Genomic DNA, 15,221 nt, shown 5'->3' with positions numbered 1-15,221 from the left:
AGGATACTTAGGACCTTAGAAAATACCAACTTCTAAAAGCTTCAGCAAAACCTACTTGGGATTCCATCAGACTCAAGTGCCCATGTCACTTATTGTCAATTATTGCATCTATAAGGACATGTCAGATACACAAAAGACACTATTCTGACAGCATGCCTGTCCCAAAATGATAAGTTTAGCATAATGCACTTGACAATGAGAAAAGCAATAATAGCTATTTTGAGGACAAAAGAAAAATACAATGGATCTGATGACTAAGTGTTCTGGTCCCCAATGTAAAAGCAAAGTAGATCCCTGTCGTATTTAACTTGATTCTTTTGAATTAAACTCTACCATTAAAGTTTCCCACAGTAGCTTTAATATTTAATTATGTATTCCACCAAAGAAAAGAACAAAATCTTTGCAAAGGGTTTTTTTGGGCTTTTTTTTTTCTGGATGTGAAATATTTATCAGCATATCTCTTTGGACAAGTATTTTTATCCCCCAGGCAGGGAAAAAAACTTCCACGTTCAAATCGGTTTCAAAACATTTTATTTTACAGCTTGAAAGTTTTCTATACTTCAGCACCTCATGCCGTGACTTTGTTATTTCACTTGTTAATGAATGGTAATTAAATCTCTTTTGGCTGAAAAGGTTGGAGGGCTCCTGCTGTATTACAAAAACAATTTCTGAAAGTTACAAAAATGCCCAAGTGTCTAGAAATTAAAGCATAAAGTTTGCCATGTTTTGAGTCCAAGTTTTAATCGCTCGGAAGGATTTGTGTGGGAGAACAGCACGTCCCAGTGAGTGTGCACAGTCCCCCCAGACTGAACAGACATAATTATGTCACTTTGTATCTACCACTGTAAACACAATCGTGCTCTTAATAATGTACATTGTGGCCACAAACTTCCTTGATCTTCCTAACAACTGTAGCTAACACTGCATAAACCCTATTATACACTACCTACACAGAGAACTGCTACATATGTACATCTAAGTAAAGACTTGTTAATTTTGCATTTGCTCAGCAGGGCTTGAAACATCAGCCTATTAATTTTTCTTCTTTTCTGTATTCTCATTTCTTTCAGGTGCTTTGAGTCAGAAGATAAATGGAGAGAGTGCTTACAACTGAGGTAGATAAAAGAGAAATAACTACATATTAAGGCATTTTGTGGCATTACAGTGCTAAATAGAGACACAATATTGAAGAAGAAATATCTCCACTGTCCATTTACATCCGTGCAGGCGTCTGCTGGCATCAAATGGGCAGATTTGGTACACAGATTGTAAAAAGAACTATGTTAATTCTAATATAAAATGTAAAATATATAAATGCAATATAAAATGTAATTTCAGTGTAAAAATGTTTTTGATTACATGCAATATACCATTTTTTTCCTGAAGGTGATACAGTGATTTCAGCAGATTCTGAATCTCTTTTAAAATTACAGTTTCTCAAACAAGAAATTGAGAGCAGGAATGCAACTAGATGAGTGCATTCCTAGACTGCAATTTTGGGAATGGGTTTGCTTGAAGGAAAGCCCCCTAAGTTGAAGTGAGGTACATGAGTCTTGAGGGGTGGTAATTTTGTCCTCATATCAATGCTGGAATGCTCCTTCTCCCTTTAAATAGAAACAAAGAAACAGAAAATTCATATTTCATTCTGCAGTGCAGAGATGTTTACAAACTAAGGAAATCTGTGTCCTCCAGAGTTTCTTTGATGCAACCATGTATCAAGAGATCATTTAAAAAGTGTTGATTAAAGCCTGTTAGGCTAAACCTCCAAGACTAGGTGTCTGTTTGGATCTAATTACAAAACCACTGATGGAGTTTGAAATTATTAAAAATTAGAAATAAATGAGCTTTCTTTGTGCTATTCCCCAAAATGGTCAGAGCACCTCATTAGAGCAAGTATGTACATGAGCTCCATGACTTCAGATTTCTAATCACCATCCTTTTCTAGCTGGAATATGCCTGTTTTCAAACAAACAGCTACATTCATCAAAGGCACAATGGGGAAGGTTTTTTCCTTTGTTGAATTTTAATGAATATATAGTGCTATCTGTCTTCACATTTTAACAAAGTTCCAGTGATAATTGCCCTGCCTGTGACATTTGCAGAAAGCTAGCAGTGTGCTGTGGGTGCACTGACAGCCCCAGGGAGCTGCTCCATCTGAGAATCCAGGAGGTCTTGACTTTGATGTCCTCAAGAGGAGGGAATGAGGGTTAGCTGGTTCCACTCTCCCAAAGCTGGGGAGATAAGCAGAGCACTACAAGGACAAAAGGCAAAATTCCAACCTTACTGCAATATACCTGGATGCTTCAGAGAGAGGTCCTGAGATACTTAAGATTAACCAAGTGGAGCTTTATGAACTTCTAGTTTATCTTAACAGCAGAAGTCTCAAGGCTTTACAAAGAAGGTCAGCACATTATTTCACAGTCACAGAGATTGAAAAACAAATGTGAGTGTGACCACACTTGTATAAAATCTAGCCTTCTAAAACATACATGAGTATCTTTTCTCAGTCCCCACTAAGGGAAAAGAAAACACTTCTGTAATTATTACTTTTCTATTTGCCCCTAAATAACTGTCACGATATGAAGAAGTTCAGAGAAAGTGTGTCAGATGTCCAGTTATGCATCCTTTTCCAAACTTGACCCATACAGAGGTAGGAGAATAGCAAAAAGATGGCATAAACTTAACAACAAAAACCATTTATAACTGGTTTTAATTGTATCAATGTAGCTCTAATGGATATGCCTGCTGACAGGACTAGAAACTAACATTCTGTATTTAGATGGCTTATTCCATCTCACTATTGGGCTTCCAAGTCTGGGGAGAGAAAATGATCCAGAATCCATGCTCATTTTCTCCTCGTGCTCCCATGGAGACAACAAACAGATGTGCTCATCAGTATGGAAAATTCTATGCAACTGAATACTATAATATATTATGCAGAAGCAATGTGCAACCAGCCACGTGCAAAAGCTCCCAGTTACTACTGACATCCCTCAGTGCAGTTATTTACATATATAGGACTGGTGGATTAGGTCTCTGGTGTGGATTTAAGCTTCATATTTTCTCATAAACCCTTATCAAGATCAAAATGGGATCTGGGTTCTAGAAGCAACCAGGAAAACAGTGATGCAGAAAGGGTTCAAGGAGCTGAAGTTAAAAACAGGAAGAGATAGAACAAGAACAGCTAAGACAACTGGGAAAAGCAACATTCAGAATCAGAGAGCTGAAAAAGAGGATTTCAATTTCACAACCAAAATCTTAAACACTGAATTTTCATTTTTAACACAAAACAAAGCTAAATTCCCACTGTTATTATATTCCTTCAGCACCACATGCAAAGCTGCATTTATTCAGTACCACGATGTTAAACCACAACTCAAAGCTATCTTGTGCAAATCAATAAAAGCTTTAGATGATAACTTTGTGTAAGGTTATCCAAGAGTATTAATTCTCTTTCATACCAGGGTAGTCAATAATGTTGTTAATGCTATAGTCCTGACAGGATCCTCTTTTTATTAGCAAAAGCAGCTACATTTATTTCAGACATGATGTTAACATTAGCCAGCAAGACAGAGAATCAAGTCAGTGGTTTTCTGTCAGCTGGGATTTAGAGCTATCTGAGATTGTATGAATCAAACGGCCCTGGCTCTTTGGCCAGCATCCACACAGCAGGCACAGCCCTGCCTGAGGCAGCAGGGGTGTGGGATGGCTGGATGGCAGGGAAGAGGACTCCTTGGGGAAGAACCTGACTGCACAACAGGTTCTCTCTGCTGCAGAAAGCCAGTAGTGTGTCCTGCTGGGACACCTGGGAGGCTGGAGAAAGAGGGCTGCACAATGTTGTTTTCCCTTGCCAACACAAAGCACAGCCTAGAGACAGCAGAAGTTGGAGTTGCCCAGGACCGGCATGCCCAGTTATGCCTCTGGGCTCTTCAAAGCAGGATGCAGTCCAACAGGCTTGACTGAGCTACCAAAGCAATGAGGGGCAGAGGAGAGCAAAGCCCAGCACCGCCCCTCAGCTGCCACAAGACTGGAGAGGTGCAAGCCAGGGCTGGCAGCACAGTGCTGGTGCCTTCTGAGGCTCTGCTGGGGACCACAAGATGATGCCAGCCTGCAGAAGCTCCACTAACAGTACCTGAATGTACTTCCAAAACACAGATGTCACAGAGACACCAATGCTCATCAGACTACAGGCATGATTGCTCAAAAGAACGACTTGACAAGCTGCCCCAGTAGCAGGTATTTATCCTGACCCTATAAACAGTGTATCCAGCACTAAATGACTTTCAATATGAAATTTCTTTCGCTGTATAACATTGCCCTGCTCAGCTACCATCAACTCACACAGTATTTTTTATTTTAAAGCAATTATGTCCTTAACAAGTGGAGTTTTTATGATAGGAATTAATTCTAGGTGAGATATAACAACAAAATGTGGGTGAACTTCTCCTCATTTTATGAACAGAAAGAGACATGATGCCAGAGTCTGAAATAGAAACGCCAAATCTACTGTGAAGGAGACATTTAGCTACTGGAAATGGATTATCAGGCATTATGGTAGACTCACATATTGATCCTAAAGCTCCAAAAAGGCCATTAGCACTGCACAATTGCTGCTAATTCCAAACATTAAGGTAACATTATGCAATTTGCAGATGGACAAAAGTCACTGTTTATCACTGATTATTTTGCTAATTTAGTCATCAAATCATTTGTTGTCTGAAATTAGGGAAGAATTAATAAAGGCAGCTTTGAATTATATTCAGCAATGGTACAGAACCACTGGCTTTAGTGTGTGAGGAAGGCACCAGGTGAGGATGGAAATGAGTGAAAAGACAAAAGGCTTTCTGTGCATACTGAAAAACTTGCTAACAGATCACATCATCTGACTGCAGAAATCTAAGAAATCTCTCATTAAACTTAAAGCCCACCCTTAGCACCCTCAGCAAGTTTTCAGATGATGAGCTGAATGGGGCAGTTGACTCACCTGAGGGATGGGATGCCATCCAGAGGGACCTGGATAAGCTCAAGAAGTGAGCCCATGGGAATCTCTTGAGGTTCCACAAGAACAAGTGTGGGGTGCTGTACCTGAGCCAGGGCAAGCCCTGCATCAATCCAGGCTGGGGCATGAGCAGATGGAGAGCAGCCCTGCCCAGAAGGACTTGGGAGTGCTGTGGGTGAGAGGCTGGACATGAGCCAGCCATGTGCACTCACAGCCCAGAAATCCTGCTGCAACAGGACAAGGGATAAGGGTTTTTAACTAAAGGAAGGTAGATTTAAACTAGATATAAGAAGGAAATTTTCTGTTATGAGGCTGGTGAAAGACTGGCCCAAGTTGCCCAGAGAGGTGGTAGATGCCCCATCCCAGAAATATTCAAGGTCAGGCTGGGGCTCTGAGCACCTCATCTGGATGGAGATGTCCCTGCTCATTGCAGGGGGATTGGACTAGATGGCTTTTAAACGTCCCTTCCAACCCAAACCATTCTATAATTCTATGCTTTGATGTCAGAGACAAGACACTAATCTGTGTTCTCTGGGCACCATCTCACTAGTATGAATAATTTAACTGGACTGCAGAATGTGTTCAGCAACATCTCTGATGGATGTTCTTGTCCTGGCCATAGATTATGGTAAATCCAGACCAGACTGAAGGAACATGAAGGATAACATTCAGGAAAATCAGGCAACAAAACTGTATCACCTCAGTCAAATTTGGCCACATTCTGATCCAAAGGGTCTAAAACAAATATCTAGCTTAGGCAGAAATTTGTGTAGACAAAAGTGTTTTCCCATACTTCTTCTGTTGCTCCTTGCGTTTCTGAGACAGATATTTCTTTTTCACTTCCAGAAGCTCATTGTTAAGTCTTTCAATTTCATGTTTGTATTCTTTGCTCTGTGTTTCACACATAGTCAGTTCTGAGGACAAAACCTAATAAACAAAACACAAACAGCAGAAACAGGAGATGTTGCTTCACTTACACATAAGTACCTTTACAAGCACTTCCTCTTTTTATACTTGATGATGTAAGACATGATCATTTTCTACCACAATTCTTTTTCCCACTTGATGTTTCATTTGATCTCACCTCCTTTCACCTAAAAACATCTTACAAAATAAAGGTTATGCCATTTAACCATAATACAACATGTAAAATATGCTCCAAGCTTTACGGGAATGCCATTAATAGCTACATTAGCTCTTAATTTCTGGGACATAAAGCTGGGCAAAAATCCAAAGTTAAGGTCTTAATAAATCAGGGAATTATTTTATAATAATGGGGCTTATTCACAGGGATGCACTGCTAAGTGGAGTAATTCAATCCACACAGGCAAAGTAGTACCAGGCACTGCAAATATGAATACAAAGCCACTTATATGTGAATCAGTAAAATTCTGAAAAAGGAGGAACACGCATAGTGCACCTTCTTTCTTTCAAAAGGGTAATAGCTTGACCTGCACCCCAAAATGCATGCATGCCATCATACTACAGCATGCTGTGTCTGAAATGCAAAGCAGCAATTGACTGCATTAAGGACAAATAAGGACCGTATGGAGAACTTCAAATCACGTTCAGTTTAGCTAAACCCTGGCTTCTATTTTACATTTTCTACATTGTTTTTCTTCTCCATGGAAAGCTAAGATTTGCATAACAGCCTCTTTGTTTCCTAAGGGCCCATCTGCTCCAGCATTTTTTTCCTCATGGTTAGTATAGACGTGATTATGATGCAGTGAACAGGAGATGATGACTTCAACAGAGAGAGGAGCTGCAGAAGTAGATGAACTCCTGGGGAGATGATCTCTCATGCAGGCAAGAATAGGAGAAGATCAGCTTATTCATAGAATATCATTGAATTCTATCAAAGAATCACTTTTTAATATTATGCTTTTTAAATGTTCTACAAGATTCTTTTGGAAGCAGGAACTCCTCCCTCCAACTGACAAGGGGTTAGAACAGGTTCCTCCTGTCATCTCCACAAAATCTGCAAATCTAAATATACATGTACACATGGCAAGAGAAAAAACAGTAACTTAAGACTGGATTCTCAGTATAGTCTCACTGGTTTGTTAAAAAGAAAACAAAATGGCTTTGATTTGCTTCTTAAAGATATTAACAGTTTAAGATAAAGGGAAGGAGAATAAGCTGAATGAAAACCTGGCAGTATCCCAGAATGCCCCTGCAAAATACATATTTACAGCATTGTGCTGCTAACTCATATTGTAACAAGATTTCTCCTCTATTTTAATTAAACTAAGTAGAACAACGTGCAAAAAAAGTTCGTTTGCTGCTCTGTGTTGTCCCTTGAGGAGATGCAGTGATAAAACCCTGCTTTCCTGGTCTAGTGCACTAGGGCAGGCACACATTTGACTGAGGATCTCCCTGCAGCCCCTCCCCAGGGACAGTGGGCACCTGTTACCTTGATCTGCTTCACCTTCTCGCGGAGGATGTTCCGGTACTGCTGCAGCTGCTCCGCGGCCTCGGGCCCAGGCTGCCGCGCCAGCACGTGCCTCAGCTCCACGTACAGCTTCTCCTTTTCCTGAGGAAGGGACAAGAGGAGGAGTCTCACTAAGCTACTACAGCAGCAGCACAGCCCGAGAGGAAATCAACCTCACTGAACATTGCAACTCAGTCAGGAAGGTATTTGGAGAAACAAATCTGCCTGTGTGTCAGGCTTTCCTCACTAGCCATAAGGTATTTAAAGTTGTTGTGGTAGCAGTGGGAGAGCTCATTAAGATAAACATCCAGCTAATTCAAACCATGAATGAAATGCTCTTAAACACCATCACCAGCAAGCACTCTCTACCTCAGCACTTACTGGAAGAGTATCCAGGGCTGGGAAATTAATCACTACAAACTGTGCTTATTGCAATCTTTCTTCTTATGAGTCACATTGCCTTACATTAAGGATCACAGCTTCACCCAACAGGATGTGAGCTGGCTATAGAAATGTCAGCAAAGGACTGTACAAAAGAGTTACTTCTTCCAAAGAAAATCCTGCAAAGCACATGTACACACACACACAGATATTTATATATATATAACCTTTCAGTTTAACTGCAGGGGCTCTGGGAAAGGAATTATAAACAGCAACAATTATGACTAGCACAATTACCAAGTAATTTTTGTCATGTGTCTCCTCGTCCTTTATGTTGGAACAGTAATACTTGTGGGAGTTGGATATTGCCATGCCTGAAAAGAAACCACACCATGGACCCACTTACAGCTTTCTGTACTGAAATGCTGCTTTCAACTGTGTTTTGAGAGTGTAGTTGTTTTTAGTCTGAGGAATAAAGCTCTGAAAAAAGCCACCTTCATAGTTTTGCACATTACAATAGTTTTACTATCTACCCTGGAAAACTAAGATCCTTAAATAATATAATTTAGTAAGATCACATCCTTTTCTGGTACAATGGAAACTGGAAATAAAAAGGAGAGTAGCAGACAAAACATTAAACTGAGGAAGACAAAAATGCCAAGAAGAAGCCAGGATAGGTGATTATTTACACTGGATTTGGCAAAACCCTTTTTAACTGCCTTTTTTATAAGGTCTCTCTACAACTCTTACCACAGAATTTGTCTGTTGATGTGGGAAATGCTGCCATCACACCATCTAAAATTGCTACATTTCGTCTTTCTCAGTAGTTGAGCCAGGGTTTTCAGAAGTGGTTTGCTATTTTGAAGATGTAAAATTTTAGGTGTCCAGCTTCAAGAACATAAGGAGTGTAGAGCTTTTAGACCTCATCATTTTCTGAAAACTCTGAACTACAATGGTCACAAGTTGGGACACCAAAATGGAATCACTTCAAATCATGCCTTACTTTTGCAAGCATTGTCCTTAAACTCTGCAGATTACTGAGGAAGAGTTCCCTATAAATGAAATTGTTCACAGTTTACCTCTGGAAAAATCAAAACTTCCTGAGACTCAGACTGAGGTTTGCATAGCAGCAAATACTAAATTGAGAATTCAGTCTGAGAAAAAAGTTAAGTATTCCACATCATAGTGGTATTTCCACTACCAGCTTTTCTTACTTCTGAGGAAGTAAGATTTTACTGCAATGTAAAAACAACTGCAAAAGAAAAATCCACCTTGTCAAAACCTGGCCAGTCATTATTAACACTTCAACCCTGAATGTATCATATATTTGTATTTTGTAATAGCGTAATGGCAACTTTGATAAATATGAGGCAATTGATAGATTGAAGGTCTTAAGTGCAATTGTTTTCCAATTTTTTTCTCTCCCTACCCTCTACAATGGCCAACCAAGCTCTTCAAACTGTGCAATGGTGTGTATAATAACCTCATTTAGAGACAAAGTATGCAATTCTATTGTAAGGAGAATCTATTTTATGCAGCAGAGACTCGTTAGGTGTCCAATGTATATTGTATCCATAATCCAACAGAGGCAGAACCAGATGTCTTATAATGCATATCTTGTCCTTCCTTGCTGAGCACTGTCCATCTCTTTTACATCTAGTCAATTAATTTGTCACTGAGCTAGAAACACCATATGTCAGCAAAACATTAAAAGAAAACCCTGGATACTTCTTTCCTCCTCAGCAGAAGCTTGTATTCACAGGTTGACATTTCTTTAATTTCTGAAATTTTACCCCAGGATCCAAAAAATAAATTAAAAATAAATAAATTAATTTCAATTAATTTAAAAACACCAACCACAAGAGTAAATCTATGAGTCACAAAGCGCATTTGCAGGTACTTCCATCTCTAAACATAAGAAATCAGAAATGACCAAGAAAAAAATATCAGCACAAATTCATAAAGAAAAAATTTGTTTTCTGTAATAGATTAAGTAAATCCATTATGACTGGGTTTCTTTGGCTCATCCCAAACTGCCTCCCCTCACATTTCCCTCCATCCTCACACCAGGCTGCCATCACTACACACATCTTAGCACAGTTCTGAGGTTTTGAGATCAAGGAACTTAGAGTCACAAACACACTGCGAGGCACAACTCTTCTTCTTTGAGGGAAGATCAAATCTCTGCAAACCCATGCTTTAAGCCTCCACTGGTAAGAGTAATGCACCTGTGTTCAGATCAGGTCTAGGCCAGTAACAAAGCTTTTTATGGGATCCTTCCACCACAAAAGTCCCATGGAATTCAGCAGATGCTTGACTGTAGGACAGAGCCCATAACATCAACAAGCTTTACTGGTCTATGCCAGTAAAAAGCCAAACTAAGCCAAGATGATGGTAGAGAGATGGTGGCACATTCATTTTGTGTATGTAGGACATGCTGGGACACTCAGGCTGAGGATTACAGTTAAATTTCAGGCATTTCAAAGAGTATTTCAGGACCTCTGTGAACACCTGCTGTAAAAATTCTGCAAATAAAATTGCCTATTATTTTTAGAATAGCCCTTTCTGTCTTAGTTTTGTTTCCCAGGGGAATCTCTGAGGAGCTCACAGATCTGTCTGTAGGCCCAGCCATTACAGTAATTTTCTTCATCCCTAAATCTCTCACCCATTAATTTGGAGAGGGAGGGTGGGGAAGTAAGTGGTGCTTTCCCCTAAATTTAACTAGGAGCTGTTTCAGCCAAATTCTGTAGTTCTCCTGACCTGCTTGCTCTACAGCAAATTGAGACAAAATTCTTTTCTTCTGTGGAAGACTGGCTAGAATTTGGCAAACTGCAGTTGATTGTCCAGAATTAGGTGGTGCTGAGTTGCCTCCATCTTCAGCAAGAAGAATCACTTTTGCCAGCAAAACCCTACTTCAAAAGAAGCTGTTGCTGCTGACCAGCACAGCACCATTTGCTTTTCCATGCGAGAAGGACCATCAGACACATTCCCAAAGTGGCAGCAAGGCATTCACAGCCATTGACAGGGAATGGGAAGTATTCACCAGTCCCAGGCTGGAATAGAGCTCTAACAATGTGTCCCCATTTGGTGTTATCCTGTCCCCCACCACGACACCAGGAAATGGCACATCTTGTTTGTTAGCCCAGGGTTTTCTTCTGTACCAGAGATGATGGAGGGATACATTTAATGATGATTTCACAGCAGAAATAGGCCCTGCAGTCCCTCATTTTATCAGTTCTTTCCAAATAGATAATTCAACAAATTTACCTGGCAAAGCAGTACCCCAAAAGCCTTCTCCACCACACCCACAAAAATCCTATTATACACCAAAAGCTTTCTATCACATAAATTACTAAAAAAAAATAGAAAAAACAAACCCAAAAAAAGTCAAAAAAAACCCACACAAAAAAGTCCAAAAGACTTTGCATCAGAGTAAATTTAATTTATGCCAGTTCCTTACTCACGCAACTGAGCTAAAGAAAAAACTCAACAAGATAAAGATGTAGTGCAAAAGTGTGTGATGTAGTGTATTGGCAGCAGTCCCTAAAACATTCACCCTAAATAAAAATTCTTACTTTAATTAGTAAGGTGGAGAAAACAATATAATAACCATGCAAGCACTCTATAGTTCCTCATGGCTTTGGTGGGGATAACAAGTCAGTCAACGTGCCCACGGGGGGTTTCTTGTTTATTGGCACTATAACCAAAATGTCAGTGCTGTGCTGAACTCCAGAGGCATTTTGTTTATGATGCCATGCAGCAGCAGAGCATCCTTAGGGGCAGTGATTCCTCTTCATAAGTGTTAAACAGGACACAGAAATCTGGATTAAATACATACACAGACATATATATCTAGTCATAGTCATTTTTGCTGTATAAACCCAACGTTTATCTGTTGTTGTGTACACCTAGCAGTAGCTGTTGGCTCAGTACATGTATCTTTAAAAGTTTTATGAGGTAAAGAAAAAAATTAGCATATGGTGACCTTCAGAAATTTTATAATAACAGAAGAAAGTTGCCTCCAGCACTATGAGAAATGTGCAGTATAAACTTTCTCTGTAAACACTTTCCAAAAGCTCGTACTCTTTCCTGTCTATTCCACACCCATCAGCAAACAGCCTTGCAAGGATGCACTTCCCTAGAACAGCTCCGGTTTTCATTATCACCTAGACACTTCTTAATCTCACCACTGTGAGGTTTTTTGTTGGATACATTAATTAAGTTTGAAAGAGGACACTGAGGCCTTTTCACAGTGAGGCAACACTAATACTGTGTTAGATGTTTCAGGTTTTCCTGTGAAAACCATCAGCTTGAAGGAAAGGCTGGGATAGTCTCACCTTTGGTGAAATCTGCACTACCCAAACTTGTCTTGAAACTTACTTCTCCAGCTTCTCAAGAGCAATTCTGTTTCCTTTGACACAAAGCAAACTGCACCAAATTGACTGGCATTTTCAAAACAGATTAATGAGAGAGGAAAGAGACCTCGAAACAAGAAAACACCTTGTAAGGTCTCCACCCTTGGCTGCTTTTTGCAACAGCAAGAGCTGAATGCTGCAGTATCATCATCTTCCAGGAACAACAAAGTATGAACATTTCCACCTGGAGTGCAGCTGCAACTTACTTTTATTATTATTATTGCTAGGAACTGTTACTATTAGATCTTCCCTAATAAGGGTGTAGGAAAACAGTATTTTTTCCAATGAACAAACAAATACATATACTCCTTTCAACTTCTGAACTCTGAGACATGAGGTTAAGAATCTATCCAAAGAAAATGGCATGGATGTGTCTTGCTGAAATAACAGCTACAGTACCCTTTTAACTATTGACATTACACAAGAGTTTATAAAATCATTAATCAGATGACATTAATCAGCTCATTTAATCAGTGTTTCTACTTTGCATTGCAGAAGATTATCAATTAATTATCTCCTATATCTGTGAGCAGAAATACACACACATGAAAGTGAGCTGTTCCTTGAAGGTGAGAATTACCCCTGACATAACATGGCTTGATGTAAATATTCCAACTATTTTCACAGTGCCTGCAGCTTGACAGCTGGGTTGAAGAGAGCTCTAAGCAAACCTTTGTTTTGCATTCTACTAGCAGATTGTCTTGAAGTGACCCAGAGGAGAGCAGAGGTTGATACAAATCTTCTCAACAAGGTTTCTAAATATTCTAAGTGAATAAGTCTACAAAGCGAATGATGGGGCACCTTTTACTCTATAATAATTACTTTATGCAGGGTTCTAAGAAAAAAAAAAAACACAAATTAAGTCTCTTTTTCAGATCTAGACTATTTGATTTAAAAACTTCTGTATTTTATTGCCAGTGTAACAGCATGTATTTCAGCTATTCAATAGCCATTTAGATTTTTTAAATTTTAGATGACTCAAAGAATTATCACAGCTCTGTTGATAATGATTGGCTGTTCCTGCAGGTGACAGCTTGGGAATGAGGATTCCCAGTAGAACCAGCTTCTGTTCTCACTTCAGATTGATCTGGCAGATGACCTTGAAGGGTCAAAGAGATTGCAGAGCTCCTTCTAGAAATATCTATTTTTAAGTTAGGCACCTATGTCTCTTTAGTCACCTGCTTGACTTAGATTTTTAGATTTCCCTGAAAGGTGAGAGCACTTTGCTTCAAGTCCTTTGGTGTTCTGGAACTGCTACCTCTAAACAGCTGTCTCAAAGTCAAGCCACCACTTAAATCTACAATACCTGTCTAACAAGGCAGTAAAGCCTACATACATCTTTTTGACAGGACAGCAGAGTTCCCCTGCATACATCAAGTACCTCAGGGAAGAAAGACTAGTCTCCTGTTACAGCTTGGAACCTATTAAGAAATAACAGTACATCTAAGAAATACACACAGCAATTCTGAAATCATGAATGTTTTAATGCATGGCTTCCTTCAGGCTCACTGTAATTAGAGCTGAGCCTCTGCTATTCTTCAAGGAGTTCTGTTTCAGCTCCCCTTGCCTGCTTCTTAAAATTCAAAGAAAAAGAACCAGGACTAAAGGAAGGGGAAAGACAGTGAATCCTAATGTCCATGTAAAGACAACTGCTGTGCTCAAGTTTCCTATCCCCTGTTTGTATCCCCTCTAAGCTGTATCTACTCAGACAGGCATGGGAAGCCTTGAGCTCTGAGCCTCCAAGAGGTGCAGCACTTGGCTGACTGATGCACCCCACCTGGCAGAGACTCTCTCTACTGAGGTTCATGGCTCCTGTGCACTCAGCAGCACATTGCTGGATGTCTCAAGAGAAGAGTGGAGAAACGGGGCTCTTTGTACACCTGATTCTGTCTTCCTATGCCCCATTTTAAGCCACCCTTCTAAAAAAACCCAACCAGCCACAGTGACTCTGCCTGCCTTCCTCTAACAGCTGCAAAACAGCCTTAGCTGCAGCATCTTTCTGCCTGTGTTCCCTCAACAACAGCAACATTCACAGTAAGAATGAAAATAAGAGAACTGGAATAGAACAAAATTAGTCTGTCCCTGTGGAATTACTTTTTTTTGTGGGGTTTTGCTTCCGTTACAACTGTCATACAAGATAATAATCCATCACTGACTGGGATGCTAGATTGTCCATATCTTGCTGCTGAGGGAAGAGCAGAACACCCCTTATCTTAACACAAGAACACCTGCCAAAGGGTGAATACTAAAGATGTACCTTTAGCTCTGGGCCACCCTACAGAATATAGGCTTGTGAATGTTTTGCTACACTGCTGCTGCACTCCTGCAATAATTCAGCTTCTCTAGCAGATTCTGGATGGCTGACAGTCAGTATCGGATTGCCACAGCACTGCAAAGTCTGTGCGCTGCAATGTATTCAGTCAGCACAGCAAGTCATTTATTTTCCCTTAACAAGATAACTGGTTGATTAATATACTTTACCCTGGGGTGCACAGCAGATTTATTTCCTTCTCAGATACATGCTGAACACAGGAATGAGGAGTAAACAAGGTTGTTTTCAGTTGTTATTTGCTGGAACAATTACTGAACTTTTTATTCAAGATTTTTGCTAGCAAACTAATGTTGAAGTTAAGGGCAATTCTGACTAAGAACTTTTACAAAATATTTTACAAAATATTTTACAAAATATTTTTAGTCCAATGTTACAAGGTATCCATGCTCAGGATTCTGAGTTCAGACCAAATATAATGTATTTGAATAAAACACTTTGGAAATCACTGTTTCTGTTTTGCTGATGCAGATTACAGATGACAGTGCTGTGTCTTAGGTTCTTACATGGCATCCTTGTATCTGAATGGTACTAAATCTTTATTGTACACATGCTGAAGAACTGCTTCCAGCCAGGGCAGTGATCCTCTACTGATTCTACAAGAGTTCTGGACACAAAGAGTTATTACATGAATTGCCAAAGTTCACTAAAACTCCTTGAAGACAC

At 39.7% G+C, this 15,221-nt stretch overlaps 1 protein-coding gene across 1 annotated transcript in view; it reads right to left on the bottom strand.

Moving 5' to 3' along the window:
- Positions 1-514: 514 nt before the first annotated feature.
- Positions 515-15,221, bottom strand: part of CFAP58 (cilia and flagella associated protein 58) — a 57,748-nt gene continuing 43,041 nt past the window's right edge. Inside the window, exons 16-18 of the mRNA XM_071446222.1 lie at positions 7,413-7,532; positions 5,793-5,926; positions 515-1,604 (exon numbers count right to left, since the gene is read on the bottom strand). Coding sequence (XP_071302323.1) covers positions 1,484-1,604; positions 5,793-5,926; positions 7,413-7,532 — 375 coding nt within the window. The 3' untranslated portion in view covers positions 515-1,483. The remainder of the gene's footprint in view (positions 1,605-5,792; positions 5,927-7,412; positions 7,533-15,221) is intronic.

Source organism: Agelaius tricolor, unplaced genomic scaffold, assembly GCF_023055355.1.
Source record: "Agelaius tricolor isolate 1412-34295 unplaced genomic scaffold, bAgeTri1.0.p SCAF_22, whole genome shotgun sequence".
In the NCBI taxonomy this organism is placed as follows: Eukaryota; Metazoa; Chordata; class Aves; order Passeriformes; family Icteridae; genus Agelaius; species Agelaius tricolor.
This window is presented reverse-complemented; position numbering and strand designations above follow the sequence as displayed.